The 21,872-nt window shown below is 40.1% G+C and overlaps 2 protein-coding genes across 3 annotated transcripts; one reads left to right on the top strand and one right to left on the bottom strand.

The window, feature by feature from the left end:
• Positions 1-570: 570 nt before the first annotated feature.
• Positions 571-7,971, bottom strand: LOC115678581 (probable serine/threonine-protein kinase PBL16). The gene is made up of 4 exons (XM_056315319.1): positions 7,768-7,971; positions 2,589-2,927; positions 2,161-2,426; positions 571-1,384 (listed from the first exon to the last, which is right to left on the bottom strand). The coding sequence occupies exons 1-4, from the start codon at positions 7,969-7,971 to the stop codon at positions 571-573; spliced, it is 1,623 nt and encodes a 540-aa protein (XP_056171294.1).
• LOC115678618 (tubulin-folding cofactor E) lies at positions 7,743-20,283 on the top strand. 2 transcript variants are annotated; one of them, XM_030602003.2, is made up of 15 exons: positions 7,744-8,338; positions 9,488-9,658; positions 12,574-12,620; positions 13,515-13,661; positions 13,745-13,819; positions 14,658-14,767; positions 14,852-14,994; positions 15,087-15,148; positions 16,830-16,937; positions 17,015-17,049; positions 17,360-17,425; positions 18,329-18,420; positions 18,494-18,570; positions 18,647-18,724; positions 19,934-20,283. In XM_030602003.2, exons 1-15 carry the CDS (start codon positions 8,023-8,025, stop codon positions 20,030-20,032), a joined length of 1,626 nt encoding a protein of 541 aa, XP_030457863.2. In that variant the 5' UTR covers positions 7,744-8,022; the 3' UTR covers positions 20,033-20,283. The 2 variants fall into 2 exon arrangements, with proteins under 2 accessions (XP_056171461.1, XP_030457863.2); XM_056315486.1 differs by lacking the exons at positions 18,329-18,420; positions 19,934-20,283 and having other exon boundaries at positions 7,743-8,338.
• The last annotated feature ends 1,589 nt before the right edge of the window (positions 20,284-21,872 follow it).

The following is a 21,872-nucleotide window of genomic DNA, read 5'->3' as shown; positions in this document are numbered from 1 at the left end:
TAAAGAAACTTGAGTGGCCCTAATGCTATCCTGTGAAGAAAATTAAATTTTCTCTTTAATACTCTATATGTAAAAGATTGTTTCCCTATTATTATTGTCAAGATTGCATTTATTAAACATAACCCTCGTTAGATTACAAGCGTATATATTATGTAAAAACATCTTAACTGTTTCGAGACACTCGATGATAGTATCGAAGTACTTCCATCCATTGCGAATGTTTATCTTCCTTATTGAAGTTGATGCAATTAAGTTAATTAAAAAAGATATAATCACATAAAAGACAGCGATAAGAAAAAAAAGGATCTGCTAAAAGAGAGGGTACCACAGAAATGGTGTCCACAAATTCAACACCCTCTTGTCCAATCCTTACACTGTCATTCGTGAAGATGGGATATAATAATCTACACTCTAGGTTATCTGGGACTTTCATTACTCCTTCTAGGACTTTGATGACCGTCGACATGGAAGGTCTCTTTGTGACATCAAATTTCAAGCACCATATGGCGAACCTCATCATGTCGATCACGTGAGGTCTGTTAAGTTGCATATCCTCACTATTCTTATCGATCATATCCGACAGTTGTCCTTCTTCGCTTTTTCTCTTAAAAAAACTTCTAACAAGTACATATCTTCTTGATTCTGAGATTCCTTGACAATTTTTCTTCCACAGACTATCTCTAGAATTACAACACTGAAACTATAGACGTCCACTTTCTCAGTAATTGATGCATGTAGCCATTCCGGGGCCAAATAGCCTTGAGTTCCCCACATTGTGGCCACAATTTGGGTTTGGTCCCCATCAATTAGCTTAGACAAACCAAAATCTGCAGCCTTAGCATTAAATTTGTCATCCAAGAGTATATTTTGGGGCTTAATATCCATGTGGACGATTTTCCTAATACATTGTGCGTGGAGATAACAGACCCTATGATATGTCACAAATGATCTTCCTCCTTTGTTGCCAATCAAGCACAACTCATCTGATTTATGAAAGATCCATTTACCTAGGGACTTTTTAGACATGTATTTATAGACAAGCAGCCTGTGAAACTTCTCACCACAAAATCCAACAAACTGTACCAAGTTCAGATGTTGGATATTGCCAATGATCTCAACCTCAGCAAGAAAAGATTTCTTAGTTTGGCTTAAACCTTTGGGGTGCTTCGCGGTGACTTTGGCGCCGTTAGATAGAGTCCCTTGATAAACAGAGCCAAATCCACCCTCACCGAGCCTCTTATTAAAATCCTCGATAATGGCTTTTAAGTCATCATAGTTGAATCTCCTAGGTGCTCCGGGTATTTGATCAAGATAGTCCTCTTCGGCCTCATAGACACCTTTCTCCTCTTCGACCTCATGAACACCTTTGGTTCTAAATGGGCATCTTTTGACGACATTAAAAAAGATGATGGCCAAGAGTGATCCGAGGTCCGAAGTGATGATTACTATCAGAACTTGTTAGTAAAAAGTCGCGGAAGAAATCGACTGACGTTTCGATGCACACTCAGGAATATAGATTGAATTACTAGCGAATCATGGATGAATCTACAATTTCACAACGGTCCAAATATAATCACGAGGAAAATATTCTTGTTCCACAGTATTAATGCCCATCGTCTTCTCAAAATAACGATGGAACTCTTTGTGTTAAATTGAAAGAGAGGAGAACGTAGGTTCGTTTTCTGTACGTATGTGTTATTTTTTTCTCTCTCAACAGGAAATTATCTTAACTTCCCTTAGAAGACAACTCACACCCTTTCAAAGGGTGCCTCTCATACACACACCCCATCATGCGGGAACCAGTGCCATTTGAACACATCAAAATATAACAAGAACGACATGTGCCGTTTTACTGTTTTTAGGAGAAAGCATGAGGTTCATCTGTGTTGGGATGATCAGGAGGTTCACTTGGTTTTCATTCGAGGAATTCTGCCCTTTGATGAAAGTAGTAGATAGTCCAATTGGATATAACTCGTATGCAAGCAAAATTACCCGAGATACTAAGTAGCATGTCCCTCCCACAGGGTCGAAAATAGCCATTCGGCACGTACAGTTGTTCGCGCAAACCTTTTTGCAGCTCTCCTCATCTAGCGTTACATGATCCGGGATGCTTTGGTGATCTGCCCTGTAGCTACAGGTGAGATAAGTAGTCCCACCAACCTCCAAAAGCTTTGAAAGTGCGAATCTTCACAAGACAAAGGAATCACTTCGGAGCACCCGAACTGAGGATTCAAACTATCTATTGGCTTGAAGAAGCCATCCGGGCACCTACACTGTCCATCTGCATGACAGATTCCATAATGCCCACAAACCATCGGATAACCGCACCTCCCAAGGAAGTCTGTTAGAGTATCACGTGTAATACTCCACCCATTTTGATGCAGCTGATACACACTCAGATGCCCTTCAGATTTGAACTTCAAGTACTGCACAGCCGAAGACAAATTAATACCAGAAGGCAGAGAACCATTTCTCGCGAAATTCACAAACAATGCAATTTGTCACCTTTTGGTAGTCAGAGAAAGCGAATAGAAACCCGGTTCGGTCATGTTTGTCGTGGAATCACTAGGGGCCAATTTCTGCCCTACCCTCAATTTCTGTCCTGGGAGTAGCGTGTCCTTAGGGTCATTGAAGGACTCCCACACCGCAGTGTTGTTCTCATCGAACAGCACCAGGTTTCCAGTGTTTGTCAACTTGATACCAGCAACAGACTTAGCATAAGTTTGGGTTGACCATGCGACGAAACCATCGGCATCTTTCAATACCAAATCTTCACCTACTGTGAGCTCCAGGATGGCCTGGCTTCCAACAGGATGGTTCCTATTAGCCGACCACCCCACTGCTAGAGCCACGTCCACGTTGATAATAGAGCGCAGGTCGGTTTGAACAATGAAAACGGCAAAAGGTAACTTTCCGCAAAAGCTCGGCTATAGAAGCCACAGACAAATGACCAGCCAATATGGCGCCGCAGAAGAATGGGGATCGTGCTAACACTGGCCAAATCGAATATGATATTATTAACATCAGATATGGTTGCAATCCATGTGGTGTTAAGGCCTCGGTTGGATAGTCGCCAGCTTGGGGGCCGATAAAAAGTATGTTAAGACAAAAAGGCTGGAGGGTGTGAGCATAGTGTGAAATTATCAAAAACGCAAAGCAGGAGGGGAACGAGAAGAGCAGAAGACGGAAACAAGAATCTGAATTCTACATGGAAGGTGGAACTGCCATTATTGTAAGCACCATTGGGAAGTCCAGAAAAACTTAATTTCTTCACAGTATGCGCTCAGCCCTGTATGCCGAAGGCATCCATACTCAGTATGATTCCAAAAAACTAATTCCAACCTACTTAGAAAGCCAAAGCGAGATTGAGGACTATAATTAATTCGAAACTAGAGCGCCTAATGTGAAGACACTAACATTGGTTTGTCCGAGCTTCATCATCAATTAGGTAATCCTTGCAGTGGAATCAATGACTTGAAATCGACAACGAAAGGCGTATAGTTCTGCAAATAATCTCCTCGTTTCATTTGACCAAAAAAAAAATCTCGTTGTTTTAGATAGAATCTAGGGGCGGCCTTCTTCATTGGATGTTACAAATTGTTCTTTCGATGAAACGATCAACTACGATGGCACCTGTTTGCTCTTGCTACCAAGCGCATTCTCATACTTTTAAGTTGCTAGGAGTAGGATGTTAGAGCACAGGTAGTATTATTCCGAGGCATAACTACGGGGAGCAAAAAAATGGAGACGAGGAATTTCTGTTACAATTGATCCCTTGTTCTATACTTGACATTTTAGTCGTCGACTTCAATTTACTAATGTACAGAAGACAAATAATGGAAACTCAATGCAGAAGTGCTTTTGGGACACACAAAAAACAAAGATCTGAAAACATTAAAACAAACAAATGGATGAGACGAGTCTTAATTTTTTGGCTAGAGTTGTTATTAGATGAGTTACTTTAACTAGAATAGTATAAATCATCCAAACAATAATTGGGAAGAAGAAAACTATTAAACTTAAAAAGGGAATGCATATTTCTAGTAAATGAAACTATAGCAACTTTTTTCGGGTTTTTTATAAAGTCGGTTTTATGATAAGTAAAAACAGTGAAATTGGAAGAAAATTAAAATAAACGGAAAAAAGAAGAAGATGTTGAACATAGGCTACATCCTACACTAACAAACATAACTGAGAAAGGTATTTTTAAGATGGAAAGGACGAAACCTTGGAATAAAGCAAGTAGTAAAAATAGGAAAAAACCCAAAACCCAATAGGATCACTTTTTTTTTTTTTTTTTTCTTTTTTTTTCCTTTCGAAGGACCCCCGCTGGGACCCCGCGCGGCCCTGTCGCCCGGGCGAAGCGAGGGCGGCCCTCGCTCGCCCGGGCGAGGGCGGACCTCGCCCCCCCCCCCCCCCCCGCCCCCCCCCCCCCCCCCGGGGGGGGGGGCGAGGGCCCCCTCCTCGGAAAGGAAAAAAAAAGAAAAGCAAAAAGACGAAAATGCCCATGGACTAAATACATTGGGGTAAATGTGTCACAAAAAGTAAAGTTCGGGGTTTTGGTGTTACAAAAAAAGTTCGGGGTAAATGTGTCACGGATGGCAAAGTTTGGGGTTTTTGGTAGTTTTTTCCCGTAAAAATATGAATCTGGTTAGATGTGATACAGTGACTGCACTTAGATATGAAGAGCTTCCCTTCTGTTTCTGCAATATACAGATACTTGATTAAATTGTACAGGAATCTCCCTTCTAGTGTCGAACTAGATGAGTGACCTGCAGTAGTATATTGACATGCTATTAAACATAATGCTTGTTGCATTTCTCCGTGAGCTAGGAAGGTTTTTTTTTTTTTTTTTCATATTTTGGGTCCCCAAGGGAAAAAAAATTATTGAATTTAACTGTCCATTGATTGACGTAGTTGATGATTGCTTAAAAAATAAATGATAGATTTGTTCTTGACTCTATGAGTGGAAGCAAATAGTCAGTAAATGGGTTAGAACAAATAAGGATAGTGATCATGATGAGCTCGGTTTTTCCTCCGTTACGCAGAATTGCCAACTGTCATTTGCACAATCCTGGCAGAATTTGGCTTCCAAGGGACCTATCAACATTGTCTGAACCAATTAAAGAGCTTGATATATTGCTAATGCAGGTGATTTTAGTGTCTCTAAGTGTATAAATTCTTTTATGTGCAAAAAAGTATCGTTGTTCTTGCCTCTTGAAAGATCAGGTTGTTGAAAGTCTTTACTTACTTTTAGATAGCTGCAGGGTTGCCTTTGGATATCATGCCAGGGCTGAATGACCAGCAAAATTTTCCTTGCCTCAGCAGGTTTGGCATCTTCCGATATTGTTAAATACGTAGATGGTCAATTTTAGTAGTTCTTGCTAACTCTGCTTTTGATTCAGCCTCTCAACAGATGCCTTTCCCCTGGTTCCTCAGCCTATAACACATTCAGATCTTGTACAAATCCTCATTGTTTTGAGCTTGACACAATAAGGTAAGTATTTCATAATTTGACTGAAGACATGCATGCATTAATCTAATTTCACCTGGGGTTTTTTCTTTCAGGTTTCTCGGTACATCAGGTCAAAACATTGATGATCTATAGAAGTACTCTGAAGCAAAAAATAAGCTTGAATTCATGAAAAGAACATTGAGATGGAGACATCTCGCTCCAACAGCACCTAATACTCTGGGTAAATTTGCATTTTCTGGTATTGTTGACTTAGCACTAATTCGAAAGACATTGGCTTTATGTTAACAAAAACTTTTGAAAAGGGTGTCTGGCCGAATAGCAGAGCATCATGTAGAGAATAGATGGCTTAAGGTTTTTTCGAGGCACTCTTGTTCTTTCCCCATTATTGGACTGATCTTATATAATCGCGATTCAGGCTGCTATCCTTTCACTGATAGGGATCCTTTCCTAATTGAGAGTTGTCCTCATAGATGGCTTAAGGCTTTTTTCAGTCACTCTTGTTGTGTTATGGTCCCTTTTCGTTCTGTGCGTCAATATTTCTTGGGAAGTATCTGGATATATGAAAAGTTTTTTCTTAACTATATTATCTGATTTTCTAGATGTTGTTCTGCAACTTTTGCAATCAATGTTATGGCATGTTAGTCTGCTTCTGCAAATAATGTCTTCTTGAAATAGTAAATTGCTTGGATGAAACTGATGTTTGAATCATCACGAGTATAGATGACAAAAGATTATACAGGAAGGGGGAAAACACAATTGGATGATGAGAAATTGCACCTTATGCCGGGGCTTATGATATCTGGCTATCTGCTCACTTCATCGAAGATTCATGACAAAGTGAGCCTCGATTCAATTGTTGTAATTTATTGGAATAACAAAGTAAAAAATTATCACTATTACATTAATGTGTGTATCTTTTGTCGTTTTACTGTAATCTACTGTCAAATCTCCCTTCATGCAAAGTGTTTTCTACATTCTAGGACGATAAGTGAGTGATTGCATTTCCCAAAGCCTGCTTATTTCGCGAGTTCACTAGCAGTTTAGATGCTTGTCTGATCATGGTAGACCCTTAGGTGGGGAGGATTTTGAAGCATGAAAGGAAGCTTGAGAATCTGCTTTTAGATCTTGAACCGGTGAAGGGACTGGCTCCTTATTGTAACTTTGATTGATCATCTGTGGAGGTCGTTTTAGCTACTGCACATTTTAAGGCAGATTGATTCTTGTTCCAGAAAGGAGAAAAGGCGGGACACAATATGATGATAGAAATGCATAACGAGCCGCGAATTTGGTGGTTAAGCGTACTTTAACATCACATTCGCGGTCTGAAATTGAAAACGCTTTTGTTCAAAGGGGGAGGTGGGGAGTTCCATTCCCCACCTTCTCAGGAGGGTTAGGGGTGGGAACATTTAGTTTCATACGTGGATTTCGACTCCCACGCTCTGCAAAGAGGCATGACAAAAATCTGAGAGTGAGTTGAGAGTTAGAGTAGAACAAACAAAAAAAACAAAATTAATAATGACAAAATAATCTCGAAAGATATCATTCGAAGATGCCCAAATATTTATCATCTTCCGATTTTTTTTGCGGGTAAATTTAAGAAACCTCGAGTGCCATACACTCACTTTCGGAACTTCAATTTAGCTCGAGATGATGTTTCCTTAAAACTGCGACAGAGGATCAATATGGCGAACAGCTTCAATCTATCTAGTTGAATTTGCTTTTTACATAACGTTCCCTAGACCATGCAAGGAGAATGGTTGGTTTAAGAGAACATTAAAGTTACTAATTTGAGACGCTTGATACTGGTATCGAAGTTCTTTCATCCATCGCGGATTTTTATTTTCCTTATTGAAGTGAATGCGATAACTAACCTCTAACTTAATTATAATAAATTATTAATGAATAGAAATTAAATTAATATAAAAAGATATAATCACATAAAAGACACTGAAAAAAAAAATAATTGCTCAAGAAAACTAATCTTATCAAGGATCTAGTAAAGTTGAATTTCTTGTTCTATCCAAAAATTAATTTTTAGCTCTTCAGCCAAATGCCAAACCCCCAAATAAAATACTTTGTTTTACTTTTTTTAGGTCGAAAAAATAATTTGTTGATAAAACGAGAATTGATCCGTTACAAATTGAATGAATTGTGAAACTTTGGGGGCAATTTGTCACGTCCCAAAAGATTTTGGGGACCAAAATGCAATTCGCCGAAACTCTTCAGGGACGTCTCTTCTTCTTCCTTGCCAGTCCCACCCCACCGTCGCGGCAATCAAGGACAGGAGCTACCATCGCCGCCCTCAACGGCGCCACCGCCACCGCCTCCGCCGAGCGCCGCCGCGCCGAGCCCCCAATCTTCGTCTTCATAGCCTCCTCCTCCGCCCAGCCGTAACTGTTGCAGCGCTCATCTCGCCTCAAGATCTCTGCACACTCGGCCGCCGCAACACCGTCGCGCTCAAGCCACCTGTTCGCCGTCGCGGACGAACCCCGCATTGCGCTCTCTCTTATTGCATTCGCGCGCGCGCGCGCGTTCTTACCCGAGTCATGCAAGGCTCGTTGCGCGAGTCGCCCTTTGAGGCCTTCAAGCTCGACCAGCGAGCTCACCCGGCCGGCGATTCCCGTCGAGTCGGGACGGTGAAGTACGTCGGACCGGTGGAGGGCCACGGCGGGACGTGGGTGGGGGTGGATTGGGACAATGGCGAGGGCAAGCACGACGGGTCCATCAATGGGGTCCGATATTTCCGGGCCAAGTCCGAGAAGTCCGGGTCGTTTGTTCGGATCCAGAGCTTGAGCGGCGGCATTTCCTTGTTAGAGGCCCTCTACGTCAGATACCGCGGCGAGGCTACTAAGGAAGAGGAGGGTATGCGAGCTCTTTTCTTGTGCTGGCTAATGTATTTTCGCAGTCCGGTTGGACTAATGTGTGGAAACTCTGGTTGTGCATATACACATTGTTGCCCCTCGCGTTTTAGAGCTCGATCGGAACCGAGAAGAGTGGTTAGAGATTATGCATTTGTTTTCCTCTGAGTATGGTACTCTGATAAAAGGGGATTCGAGCTTGGTTTTGACTCTTGATTCGATGTAGTAAGTAATTCATTTAACTTATTTCCTAATTCTTACAGGAGAGCTAGGCGCAAATATCGAGATTCTGAATCCCGATTGTGTGAAATTTTGATTTGTAAAACAGAGTAGGATGCCTCTAGTAAGTTCCGAGTTGCCTTAGGTAATGAGTGGGCAAAGTTGTTTGCATGATGAGATGCTTGAAACAACTGCGTGCGATCATAGTGCTGACCAAAATGAGTTTTCGCCTCCCAGAGACGTCATGTGTTATATCTGATAAGCATGTTATTTGACAAATATTAAGTCTTATTCATGAGGTTTGGTGAAGAGATGGCGCTTTGGGAATTCTCGCGTAAACTAAGTTTATTGAATCCCTATCTTCGATTTGTTGTAGTAGAGTGAATTCTTAATAAAAGATGAATTCGACTGTGCCATAAGAAGTTTTAATGATGATTAGGCTGATAAGGCAATGCACCTTAATGGCTTTCACTGTGGTTTTATTTAAGCAGACTGAGTGGGATTTTACTGATTTTTGCAGGAGTAGGAGATGTGTTAAATAGTCTTGGTTCTGTTATTTAGTTAATGTCACGGAGGAGAAGCCACCACCACTGTAAAGGACTAAGTGCTTATCGACCTGTTTTGGGGAACATCTGAGGGGCGATTTTCGTGAACATTTTGTAGGTAGACACATTATGGATGTGTATTGTCGTTGTCTCCACCCATATAACCTTAGTGGTGTGAGTTGAATTTGGTCACTGGAGAGGTAATGAATCAAAAAGTCTGTTGATTGGAATCATTTTGTCAAGTACCTATTTGGTTAATTCCTTCCCTGCTAGGCCCTCCCTAGACATGGTTCAGCGATGTATATCGTTTAGGCCCTGAATTGAATCGGATTTGCTTGATGGATATTCATTTGAACTCTGATTTTTCATCATCTCCTTGTGTGTTGCAGATGACATGTATGTCCTCTCAACAAGTAACAAGCGTGTATCAGTTGAGCTTGTTGGTATGGATAAGATACAGGACAAATTAAGCCGGTTTGAGGAGTTAAAAGCTGTATCACTACCATACTTAGGTGTTAGCTCTTTGGGTGAACCATGCAAAATCAGTGCCACTATACCAAGTAAGGTTATTTTTCTCTTTTCTCATGATACAATTTCTTTCCTTACCTTTCTGAACATTCTCTATTTTTGGAATCTTATCTGTTTTCAGTTTTTTAGAATAATTCTGTCTCTACAAAACCTATTGAGAAGTCAATTTATGCTGCAACTTGTTGTTCCTGCCATTTTATAAGTCCTGGGATTAGATTTTGGCTGCTGTTATGCAAGATGATGACTACATCTGCTTCCCTTATCTGTACAAAAGATTTTTTATCTTTTGTTCTGCATCACAGGTTTGTGGAAAGAATCATCAAGAATTTTGGTCACCACTGTAGGTTGTTCATGAGGTCCATTGCAAGTTACAAGTGTTAACATTAATTTGTAACTCCAGGGTTTGACAGCTTTAATCGGGCAATGTCCTGCATGTCATGAGTTCTATTTCTTTCCCTTTTCTTTTTCTTTTTTAATTTTCTTAAAGAACTAAAAATTTGATTGTCAAATTGATCAACAGATTCAATAAATCAATTTGATGTGATCCTTGGGTTTTGAAGTCTCTTTGAATTATTATAATATGAACAGAAGAAGAAACTATTAGCTGTAAAAAAATCAGAAAGACCTTTTTGAACTCTAGTATCAAGTTGGCCACTCTGAACAGTCATTTATTAAATGTTTACAGTTTAAATCGTTTCTTTTGAATAAAATTAGTTAAATCTTGGCTGTTATTATGGTAAATTTAGGGGAGAAAACAGCCACTGAATTTTCACATAGGAAGTAGAGTGCACAGTGCGTAGTTTGTGAGAGAGAGAGAGAGAGGTGAAAATGAGGGTAGGTGGCTAGTCTAATATGATAAAAAATACTAAAATATTACTCATGAGCTTGCTTTGTTCGGGGGAATGAGCTTCTCACTTCCACATTTGTTCTTTGGAGTGTTATTGGATTTAATCTATCTAAGGCTTTGGAGGAGCAGTTGAGGGGGCCAAGGCCCCTGCTTGCCCCACTTTGCATCCATCTCTGTGTACGAATATGTTGTAAAATACTTCTTTTAGGTCATTGTCCAGGGAGTTTCATATCAGAAGTAAGATAGTTTTGCTAGATGTGAGTTGAGAAGGTTATGCTTAGCATGATTGGCCCATTTTCTAGAACTCATCTAACAAAATTTTACATGATGCATTAGTTGGTGTTTCAAGGAATGGTACTAACTTTGTCGGTCTTTTGAGAATATTATGTCTCATGCAGAATTTAGTGACTTTGCGGTGTCTCGATAGCTTTTAATCAAGTCAAATCGTTATCAGGCAACAAACATGCTTTTTATTTCTTGATCATTTCACTTGCTAATCTTTAAGCCAATCTTTCCAAAATTTATGGGCCCGTTTGGTTCAACTTTGCAAATGAGCCTTGGGGGAATGCAAATACCTTTAGGTTAAAGCCCCTTGGAGAAATACAAATGGTGTTTGGTAAAAAAACCTTTGTGAAGCTACTTTGGCCCAAGTAATGTTTGGCTATTTTTTTTTTTGCAAAGGGCTTTGGGATTTTCTTTTTTATTAAAAAAAAAAGCTTACCCTTCGCCGGAGCTGGCGAAGGGCTACGGCAGCCGGCGAGCTAGATTTGGCGCTGGCGGCCATCGCCTGAGGTCGGGCAACCCCCGGCGAGGGTCATGCGACCCAAGCAGCCGTCGGTTGGGGTCGGGCAACCTCGTTGGCCCCTCGCCAGCCCTTCGCCATCCAGATCCGGTGTCGTCGGCCCTCGCCAGAGCGCAAAGAAGATGAACAGTAACAAAGGGGCAAAACCAAAATATTAAAGAATAAATGAGGGTAGTTTGGGAAGAAAAAAATTGATTTCAGCATTTGCCAAATGCTGAAAGCCCAAAGCTGGGTCCGGACCAGCTTTGAGCTTTAAGCATTCCTAATGCTGGCTTTCGGCCGAAAGCCTATTTGGAATGCTTGCCAAACGCTCCAGCATTTCCCCAAGGGGCTTTCGAGCCCAAAAGCCCCTTAGGAATGCTGAACCAAACGGGGCCTATGGACCATCTCTTTCACAAACCTAAGCGTGAGTTTCCATTGTCCTATTTTTTGTTTGGGATAGTAAAAGAGAAATCAAAAGGCTACCTGGGGGTTGGCCTTCATATGCAAAACGAGATGCAAGGTAAAGAGTATCAAATCAAACGAAGAATAGTGATCTTGTGGGAACCAAAAACATGGCAACTATGTCCATCTGTTTTTCACAAAATCACTACTAGACTCTCTATTTTCTAAAGCCTTAAGATTTCTCTTCCTTCAAACTATCAAAAAGTTGCTAAAGGGATAGTTGAAAGCATTCGTTTCTTGTCCTTATCTTCTCCAAAATGCAGACCTTTGCACGACCTACACAGAACGGAATTGTTGCTTCTCAATAATTCAACCATGAAAGCATCCCTCCTAGCTGCAAGTGTTGAAGTAAGCTAACGGGAAATTCTCCTTTTTGGTGATCATATCCAACAAATACTGTCTTTCTGTTGCCCCAATTTATCAAACCTATGCAAAATTTCATAGAAACTCTGGATTGTTTCATCTCCTAGTCATGAGCAATCTTTGGACGAAAACATCCTCTCCTCCAGATAAGAAAGATTGTGTAACACCTTAATCCTACTTTAGATGGAAGAGAGATTGTGGCTTGGTACTTTAGGTAGAGAGAGACCTACTCCCAAAATGGTCACCACCTAAGATTAGTTTTGCAGACTTGATTCGCGTAAATTGATTGCCAAGTTGTCACAAATGGCATTGGTGTGTTACAGCAGCCGGAAGTGTGGTAACTAAGAGTCACATAAGATAAAGTGGTACTCATATACTTATTTTGCACAAGTTTTAATCTTGTAGGCATTTACCCTTTCTTAACCAAATAGACTTGTCAATGCTTCTATATTTGGTGAAATGACATTAAACTCGTGATGCTTATATTGCAGATCTGAAGGAGCTAGATTTGACAGGAAATTTGCTTTCTGAGTGGAAGGTACTCTTGCTAATCCCATTTTGATAGACCTTTCATTGTCATTAAGGCTGCAAATTATATATTCCTGTATTTGCTTAACTAAAATTGTTGAAGCAATTTTTTGTTTACCTCTTTCTACATATACAAATGAGAACTATTCTAGTACATGAAGAATATAAAAGAATATGGATACAAAGGCTAAAAACCAGACTATTAGAACAGAAACTATGAAGAAGGAAAATTAGTGCATGAAGACCGTAAAAATTTAACTAAAAACTAGAAAGTGGATACTTGGATCCTCAAATTGCTCCTCTTCTGAATTCTTTTGACACGCACCACAAGAAGCAAAGTGACATATCGCTTACAGATATTTTGGGATGATGTGACCCAATGGAGAAACTTCTGTGCTGAAAAATTTGAAGAGGGATGCTCTGCATAACCCACTGTAAACATTATGAGCTGTTGCTCATTACCACACTAGCGGAAACTATGATCTTCCCCTGACTCTACATAAGTAACACCTTTCAATAAAAAATTTTGGCCAATTTCTTTTCTTTTTCTTATCTTTTTGTATTTTGTTTATTTGGAGTGGAATTGGATGCAACTTTGTGGACGGGTAAGGAAAATGGTTAGAAACAGTGATCACTGACTGGTTGCCACCCAATTTGGTTAAAGAACATGTAAACAAGGTGATGGTACAATCACTTCTTGTCTGATTGGTGAACGTTCTGTAGTCAGCTGGATGACAGCTGGTAATATTGTTGTCCACGTAATTCATGTGGAAAAAAACCAAATAAACGTAAAGCAGCCACGGCTCTTCGACTCATGTTATTGCATGTGTGCAGCGTTTCGAGAACCAAAATAAACATCACCCTTTGTATTTATCTGCTAATTTAAATGAACCTTTATTTGCAGGATGTTGGCTTGCTATGTGAAACTTTACCAACTCTCGCTGTCGTTAATTTGTCTAACAATTTAATGAGAAAGAATGCTACTGGCATGCCAAAGTTACATCACTTACGTGTACTAGTCTTGAACAATACGGGCATAAGTTGGGAGCAGGTACTCTAATTTTTCCTTAATTATTTTTCTGCAATCTTTTCAACTATTGTTCAGACGTATAATGGCACGTTTTGCACTTCCAGGTTGATATGCTTAAAGGTTCACTTCCATCAATTGAAGAGTTGCATCTGATGGGAAATAACATAAGCACAATAGAAGTATGTTACTGTACCATCAATAAAATACCCTGGGATTTCTTTTATGTTTGGTTGTGTACAGCAATATCAAATAATACTAGAATGCTCATGAACCAATGAATGTGAAATCTTGCCATGGTCACATAATATCAACAGAGAATAAATGCTAAGCATAAAGGGACATCCTTTTGCTTTTAAGGAAGATCTGATATACCAACCCAAATCAGCCTTAAAAAATCATCAACTTGTGTGTTTGGACGTAGGAACTGGAAAATACACACAATAAGGTATATGATGTTAATGTCATGCACATAATGACAGCAAAGTATTTGTGCATTTTTGAGTTTGTACCATATTCTATTTGCTGTGCACTTCTAATCTTCTAGCTACTGCCACATAATTATTCAGGAGATTGAGAGTCATGGCCTGGCAAAGGGCGTAAATAAGTGGGGAAATTATGTGAGTTGTATCTATGGCAAGTACAAATTAGTCTCTGTAGCAACTGCTTTATATAAACTATTTCACTAGAAAAAGTATTCACGCAATTATTTCTTTGTAATCATTTAAAACTGCAAGACGATCAATGCAATCTTAACTCTTTGAGAATGAAAGTTGGTCGACACTTCTCTTCTTTTTGCTGTAGAGATAATATATTACTTTTGTGGTGAAGAAACTTTGGGAATATACCTGGCCGGACTTTTCATATTGCGTAACTAGAAACTATGTCTATAAAAAGATTGGTCGTTTGTGTTTGGTTCTCTCTGACAAAATCTTTGTCCCTTTCTACTTCCAAATTATGGGCGACATTCAGATTTTGATTTAACTTTCTGGAGCCGCTGTACGATTTCTGTTTTTGTAGTCAGGGTCATCCTTCATAGATGGAAGTTTTGATTCTCTTCGGCTTCTCAACTTGGAAAATAATTCTATAGCTGACTGGGAGGAAATTGTGAAGCTTTCCCAGCTTAGAAGGTGAGGGAGGAGTCCTACAAATATAGGTCCCAATTTTCTTTTCCGGACTGTTTATTAAAATTTGTAACTCGTTTCCCAATTCAGCTTGGAGCAGATACATTTGAACAAGAACAAGTTGAAGCGGATATTTTACCCTGGCAATGATTCAATCGGCAGAAAGCTGAATGAATATGACATTCATAATGAAAGCTTTAAGCCATTCCAAAATTTAAGTTGTCTTCTTCTGGGTACTTATTAAAACTTGTTCACAAGTTGTGTATACCTTATTGTGGCTATCCAGCCAATTTTCATAATAATGCTATTTTGGTTTCTGTTTTAGGGGGCAATTGCATTGAAGATCTGGAATCTCTCGACTCACTGAACTATTTCCCTAAGCTGGTGGTAAGCATTTCTTTCAGGACAATATGTGCTACTTTTTTTCATTTTCTTTGGTCAGCAAGAAGGTGCAGAAGTTTTTTGGCTGATAAAGAAGAGAAAACTTTAGTTATGAGATTATGGGGAATCTTGAGTTTTGAGATTAGTGTAGTAGACATAGACACGCTCAAGGTGCCAAACTCGGTGCTTTTAATGTTTGACTGCTGAATAACCAGTTAAGCAATTGTTTTTCGGTTGAACTGGTAGGATCGGCTGAACCACTGATTCACATCCCTTTTCTCAAAGGTGATGATAAAATGTAGAATGTTTTAACTGACAAAGTTTACTGCTTGGGACTTTTATTTCTTTGGTTTTGAGTTGAACGAACTTTCTTTCTTTGCTTTTTTCATCTTTGTCATCATTTTGAAAGCTAAAATATTGTTCAAATTAGAGAACCTTGTTTGAGATTAGTGGTTCCCAGACAGCAAGTAGGCTAATGCTGGTATAGGCAAATGATCTATTGCTGATGGATGAAACTAAAATGAACTAGGACTAACCCTTCTGCGGCTATCAGGATAAAGCTTGTGCATAACATACTCAAAGGTAGAGGCAAAGATGAGGAAGGCAGAGGCGAAAATTAAGATTGCTTCCAAAACCCAGGATAGCTTGTCAGAAGAAGATGAAGAAAAGTTCCATGCAAAATAAGGAGCCATATAATGTGTTTTGAAAACCTTGTCCATAACAAGCCTAGAGTAGAATGTGCAAGAATATTATGTGGCAAGCAGTGCTGCCCAATATTTTGCATGCCCTATTTATTTAAAAGGGCATTTATCAATAAAACAAACCATAGAACCAATTGTATTATGGGTCTAGAAGCTGAAGCTTTAACTGATTGGAAAACCCAAACAACTTTTTAGCCAATTACAGATACTTTTGTGATACTAACGAAAATTTTACTATTTAAGCTGGGGAGAATCTGATGATTGACAAGATAAATATGGGAAATCATCCCTTGTCATTGAAAGAAAAATATAACACCAAAGTTAAAATTATTAAACCATAGAGATCTTAACTGTCCAAAGCATATAAAGGATGAAATATATCAGAATATACATCTTTTCTTGTGATGGAGTCGTGCTCCTGTATCCAAATTTTGGACACTTTTTTTGATGGCTCCCTATGTCCTTAATTTAGAAATTTGGCAAGTTTACGTAACTGAACATAATACTCATGTCCAAGTTCGAGTTTCATAGTGTGCCTTTTTATTCAGAAAATCGTTGTTGATTAGATCACATTGTTCTTGCAGAGTAGTTTTAATGTAATTTGAGAGTTTCTGTGTTACTAGTAAGTGTACTTCACAAACTTTCTCAGTATATCAACTCTAGCAAAGTCAGAATGTTTGCTTCTGTTAGCTCTACAGAGTTATTCCCTGATATGGGCACTAAGTGGTCATACAAAAATTTCATTTTAGGGGAATACTGTGGGTCTGCTACTGCTTAGTCAATAAGTGATTCTATGACTATGAGGATAAAGAATCTGTGCTGACTGCTAATGATTGTTCAATCATTTGCTTTAACCCACAAGTATAGCCATTTGCCTTCCTATTACAGATCATAAAGAATGACAACCAAAAATATTAAACTTCTTTTTCTCATATTAAGATTTGGCATTTGTATGTTTTTGATTGCTTGTCCTTCTTTCCTCCTAGGACATTAGGCTTTCTGAAAATCCAATCACTGATCCTGCAAAAGGTGGTGTCCCAAGATTTGTCCAGGTTGCTCGTTTAGCAAGAGTTGAAGTACTAAATGGGAGTGAGGTGAATTTCATCTATAGTTTTGCTTTTCACTTCTTCAAATGTAAATGAACCTTATGTACTCTCCATGTACCTTTCAGGTCAGAGCTCGAGAAAGGAAGGAGTCTGAGATACGGTACGTTTTTTTTTTAACTATATCCCTTTACCGCTCTTGTCCAGTGCTGGAGGAAAGGCATGCCTTTTAATGAATATTTTGTGGTATCAGGGGGATTGACTCGTAATCTTGTCCAAAATCTCTTTTACGGGGCTTTATGACTGTCCTTTTTGACATTTTAGTGAGCTGGATTAGAGGTGTTTATACAAGAGAAATAGGTGTAATTTATTCTTGAATTTCATTTGCTACAATTGTTGCGTTTAAGAATTAGGGAAGGGATGAGACAGGGTGGCAGTTAATCACTCTGGATGTTGTCTTCTGGTCCTTGCAGGTATGTTCGCCTTGTTATGTCCAGGCACGGTGACAACCCAGAGGAAATGAAGCGTCTCCATCCCAGGTACTTGAAATGGATGGTATGAAGTGGATCCTTGTTGAATGTTGGTGTTTTGAGTACTGTAGCATGATAATTAAAATCTTAGATGTAAGAATGGCTTAACTAAGATGATGATATGTGGTTTCCCGCACCTATGGTGATGTGGATCACTAACAGTGCCTTCACAGGTCATTTCAAAATCATAATTTATGGCCTGATCTGCATTTGTGATTGTGTAATGTGATTGGATGGCATCTGATTCTCACGTACATTTGGGGGAGTGGCAAATATAATGTGGGTTGAATAATAGCTTCCGTCGTATTCCATTTCCAACCGAAAGAAGCAAAACGCAGGGTATACTTATCTGTGGTCAAATCTCATTATACAACCTAGATCTTGGATAATTGCGTGAGTCTTTATATCCTTGAATAGGTTCTGCAACATGTGAAGCTAGAGCACGGGCTGACCCTCACTTTTTCGACATATTTTCGGCCACTTTTCATAATTTGACCCTTACGACCACATCTTTTCTCGTTGATTTGATTTTTTAACTTGTTTATGACTTTATTAGAGTGTTTCTGGAATAAATAATTCATTTCTTAATTTATTTTATAATATATATCCTTATTTTTAATAAAAATGGGCCAGTCCAAGCCATTTCAGGCCTGAGCGTAGGCCCAAAGGCCTGGACTAGCTTGAACAAAAAAAAAGAAAGGAGGCTAAAATCCCGGCCCAGGCCTATTCGGGCCTAAACAATCAGTCCAGGCCAGGCAGGCCGGTCCGAATTTTTGGGCTCCTGGTATTTTTTGCTCAACCTAGAAGCTGATACTTTCACCAATGTGACGAAACTCAGATTTAAAGCCAATATACCATCATCTTTCTGCTTATGTGGTTGATGAGTAAATGTGGAGTTGAAACCAATTCCAGATTTATGGAGCTTAAGGATTTTCATGGAATAGAAGATGAAATGCCATCAAATGCAGCAGCAGGACCCAAGAAAATGTCTTCAGGACTTATATGTAATGATGCTATATCTGTGTCCTTATGTGCTGTTTCATTAGTCATATCACACTGATTTAAATTCCTTGGCAGCAATCACTTTGAAATGCATTGCAGCATCCGTGGGTGAGAAGCCCTTACAAACAAAGAAATTGCCAGCCACCACCACGGTTATGTTCCTGAACTTTCCATAGCTATGTCTTTAATTTGAAGGTCTTTCTAAACTCTGCGATTCATCCGTTTCAGATTGGAAAGCTGAAGCTTCTCTGTGAAAGCATTTTTAATTTAAAGTCCACCGGGCCAAAGTTATATCTACAAGAAGAGGTTCGGCTTCATCACTGGATATGCATTTTTCTTAAATCTGTGAATGGCCTCCCTCCCTCTCTTTTAAATCCGTAACTTCAGCTAAGGAACACCTGGGCAAAGAGGATGTTCAGTATTGATACATAATTAGATTATGATGACTTTTTTATGTCTTCTTGATCTAGTTAGTTTATAGTGATGAAAATACCTTCTTATTTTTTCAATTTCAAAACCCAATCTGAGATGTGTCAATCAGTTAAACTCTTTAACACTCCGAAGGTAAAATTTTGAAAAAAAATGGTACATAAGCTCAGCAATCTTAGATGCCAACTCAAAAAATTTTAGACACTCTATTTTACTGAGTGAAATATTGTTAGAGTGTTTTGATAAAAGATCTTTGGGGGGTATGGCTAAGTTTGAATTTGGTAACCACTAATAAAATCTGTTGCAGCACACTTTTGTGATTACCAACATCTTGGAAAGTGATTTTTTAAGAAGATGTGTTTATGGGCCTCCATTTTATGCCTGGACGGCACTGGTAATTCACCCATTTGTGCTCCTTATCACAAAGATGTGGCAGAACACTTGATAGTGACTTAACATCCAAAGTGAAGGGAAATTGAAGTGCAAGTTCAGCAGGAATTCCATCTATGCAAAATCCAGGAGTATTTTGTGTGATTTTTAAGTTGCCACTTCAAGGTTCAGGAAAAAAGAAAAAGAAAAAGAGAGAATGTAGGAGCAGTGGTCATACAAGCCTTGTGGGCATATTTTACCCTTCTTTCTCCTGAAAGAGATTGATCCTACATGCAGTTGCATGAAACTGTAACTAACTATAGTAAATAGGATAATCATCGGTTCAAATTTATGCTGCAGACAAAAGGGTTGCTTTTCCTGTCATCATTTTAATTTGGGTCTTGTTAACGAGTGCCCCGAGGACGGCACTTGGCAGTATTAACCATACTTTATAACAGAGCTGTGTGGTCAGTAAGAAGGGAGCCGGCGCCTTACTTCCAATGTACTGATTACATCTAACGCGAGGATGAGAGTGTTCTGGAAATAACAAATTTTCTTTATTTGGATGTTTGTTATTAAAATCTGTTTGATTCTACGGTTCACATCCATTTGGCCTTTTTTCCATCTGATGTCAGTTTACAAGTTCTCGCAATGTTCACGAGCTTCAGAAGCCTCTCTGCATATTGATTGAATTGCTTTCACTCTTCGATGATACAGGGTTCCCCTCTGCCGACATTGCTCGATGACGAAATGGCATCTCTAGTGGACCTCGGAATAGACAGTTCTTCGATTATTCTCATAGATGAAGAGAGCTAGTCAAAGTTACGCGGATGGCTGGGTCCTTTCACCGGCATGGGCGTGGGGGCATGGGTAATGTCGGACATCATCCAACTCCACAAGATTCATCTTTTCTGGTGATTCATGTTTCCCAACTTATGTTCTTTGCTGTCATTTATATTGAACATTTTTGTAATACTCAGATAATTAGTTTGAGATACTTCATATGCCATGTGAACTGGAAAGATATCTGCAAGGTTTTGAAACTCTTAAAATCTTTTTTCCATCTATCTGAGGAGATTGGTCAAGCATGAATCTGACAGTGTGGTCAAAGTTTGGAAGTCAAGAACAATAACCCCCGTGCCAGGTCAATTTCTGACCGTGTGGTGCAAAATGCAATGCTGATTCGGTTGGCTTTTCTATTCGACACTGATCAGTGTGCTGAGATAAGTCTAAGAAATGAGAATTCCGGGGTGTATGACCCCACAAATTAGAGTGTCGTTACCGATTGTTCAGGAGACTCTTGCCAGGAACTGCAGATGCTGAAAAGATTCTAGGGTTAGGGATGCTTTGAAGCCGAGTAACGTCGTGCCGGGAGTGTAAATGAAACAAACTTAGTTTTTGCACCGTCCGTCTTGGCTCGAACTCAGCTTGGGCTCGGGATGAATAGCCCAAGTTTCAGTTTGTGGCTGCGCAATCTGAGCCACCATCCACCAGCCAAGTACCCCTAGCCGTCATGCGGCTACTAGTTTGGAAGAACTGTTTCATGCTATATTTGCCATGTCGCTACTCCATCTCTTTGTCTACATTGCAAGTAACAACATAACATATTATCGTAGGGAAAGTTCCGAACACTTCTCATATTTCAATCGCATTCGTGTTTTTCCAAACTTTGCACCATCTTTACAATATGGTCCTCGAACTTGTAATTCATATATACAACAAATTGAAGCCCACATGTTGATAGAAGCCTAATAAACTTTCAATATTTTATCGGTGTCACCGTGATACGAAATGTTATTAAAATTCCATATAATTACTTTTTTTGCATTATTTTGCCTCGAATTTAATCGGTGCAAAATTGAATTGCCCGTGGTCACACCCGCACCAATTCTTTTCACAACATAATGACGGCTTCACTACAAATTTGAAGACCGCATTGGAGATTTGGAAGACTAGAAATGAGAAATGTTATTACTAATAACAAAACGTCTCAACTGTTCTTGTAAACGATGAAAATATTTTTTTTGTTTTCTCATTTTTTCCTAAGTAAGCTTAGGAAAAAGATTATGTTTTCTATGTCTTATTTGGGTCATTGCTACTTAAAGTGAACCATTGAGTCAACCCAACTGGGCCTATTATCTGAAAGACTAGAAATAGAGGTGGCCACGTTCGGAACCGGCGGTTCCTTCGTGGCAGTGTGAACCGGAACCGGCGGTTAGCCGTTGGAACGGTTCCGAGCCGATTCCGATTTTTTTTTTTTTTTTCTTTTCCTTTTCCTTTTCTTTTTTTTTTTCTTCCTCCGCGCCGCCATAGCCAGGGCCGGCGCGAGGTCGCCGGCCTCAGGCGAGGCGGCCCTCGCCGGCGTCCGGGCGAGGCCGGCCTCGCCCAGCCCGGCGAGGCCGGCTCGCCGGCCGGCGAGGTCGAGCCTCGCCCGTTGCGGGCGAGGCCGAGCCTCGCCGGCGTCCGCGAGGGCCGCCCTCGCCGGCCAGGCGAGGCCGCCCTCGCCGACGCCGCGAGGTCGAGCCTCGCCAGGTTGCGAGCGGCCGAGCCTCGCGGCGTCCCGGCGAGGCCGGCCTCGCCCGGCCCGGCGAGGGCCGCCCTCGCCGACGCCGAGGGCCCTCGCCGACGCCGGCGACCTCGCGCGCGCCCTGGCCAT

The sequence above is a fragment of the Syzygium oleosum genome, unplaced genomic scaffold, assembly GCF_021117445.2.
Source record: "Syzygium oleosum isolate NSW1041296 unplaced genomic scaffold, Sole_v2.1 Sole_v2.10, whole genome shotgun sequence".
Taxonomy (NCBI): Eukaryota; Viridiplantae; Streptophyta; class Magnoliopsida; order Myrtales; family Myrtaceae; genus Syzygium; species Syzygium oleosum.
The sequence above is the reverse complement of the archived record's forward strand: the minus strand, read 5'-3'. Positions and strand labels throughout refer to the sequence as shown.

Bases quoted from the DNA above. Each gene is read 5' to 3' on its own strand.
- LOC115678581 (XM_056315319.1), bottom strand. From the start codon at position 7,971: ATGCGGGGTTCGTCCGCGACGGCGAACAGGTGGCTTGAGCGCGACGGT. The intron at 2,928-7,767 runs GTAGCTCCTGTC...TGGCTTCTATAG, and splicing joins CGCCGTTGAGGGCGGCGATG to CCGAGCTTTTGCGGAAAGTT. The intron at 1,385-2,160 runs GTTGGTGGGACT...TGTCGTCAAAAG, and splicing joins CACTTTCAAAGCTTTTGGAG to ATGCCCATTTAGAACCAAAG.
- LOC115678618 (XM_030602003.2), top strand. From the start codon at position 8,023: ATGCAAGGCTCGTTGCGCGAGTCGCCCTTTGAGGCCTTCAAGCTCGAC. The intron at 13,820-14,657 runs GTATGTTACTGT...CTGTTTTTGTAG, and splicing joins ATAACATAAGCACAATAGAA to TCAGGGTCATCCTTCATAGA. The intron at 18,571-18,646 runs GTTATGTTCCTG...CATCCGTTTCAG, and splicing joins AATTGCCAGCCACCACCACG to ATTGGAAAGCTGAAGCTTCT.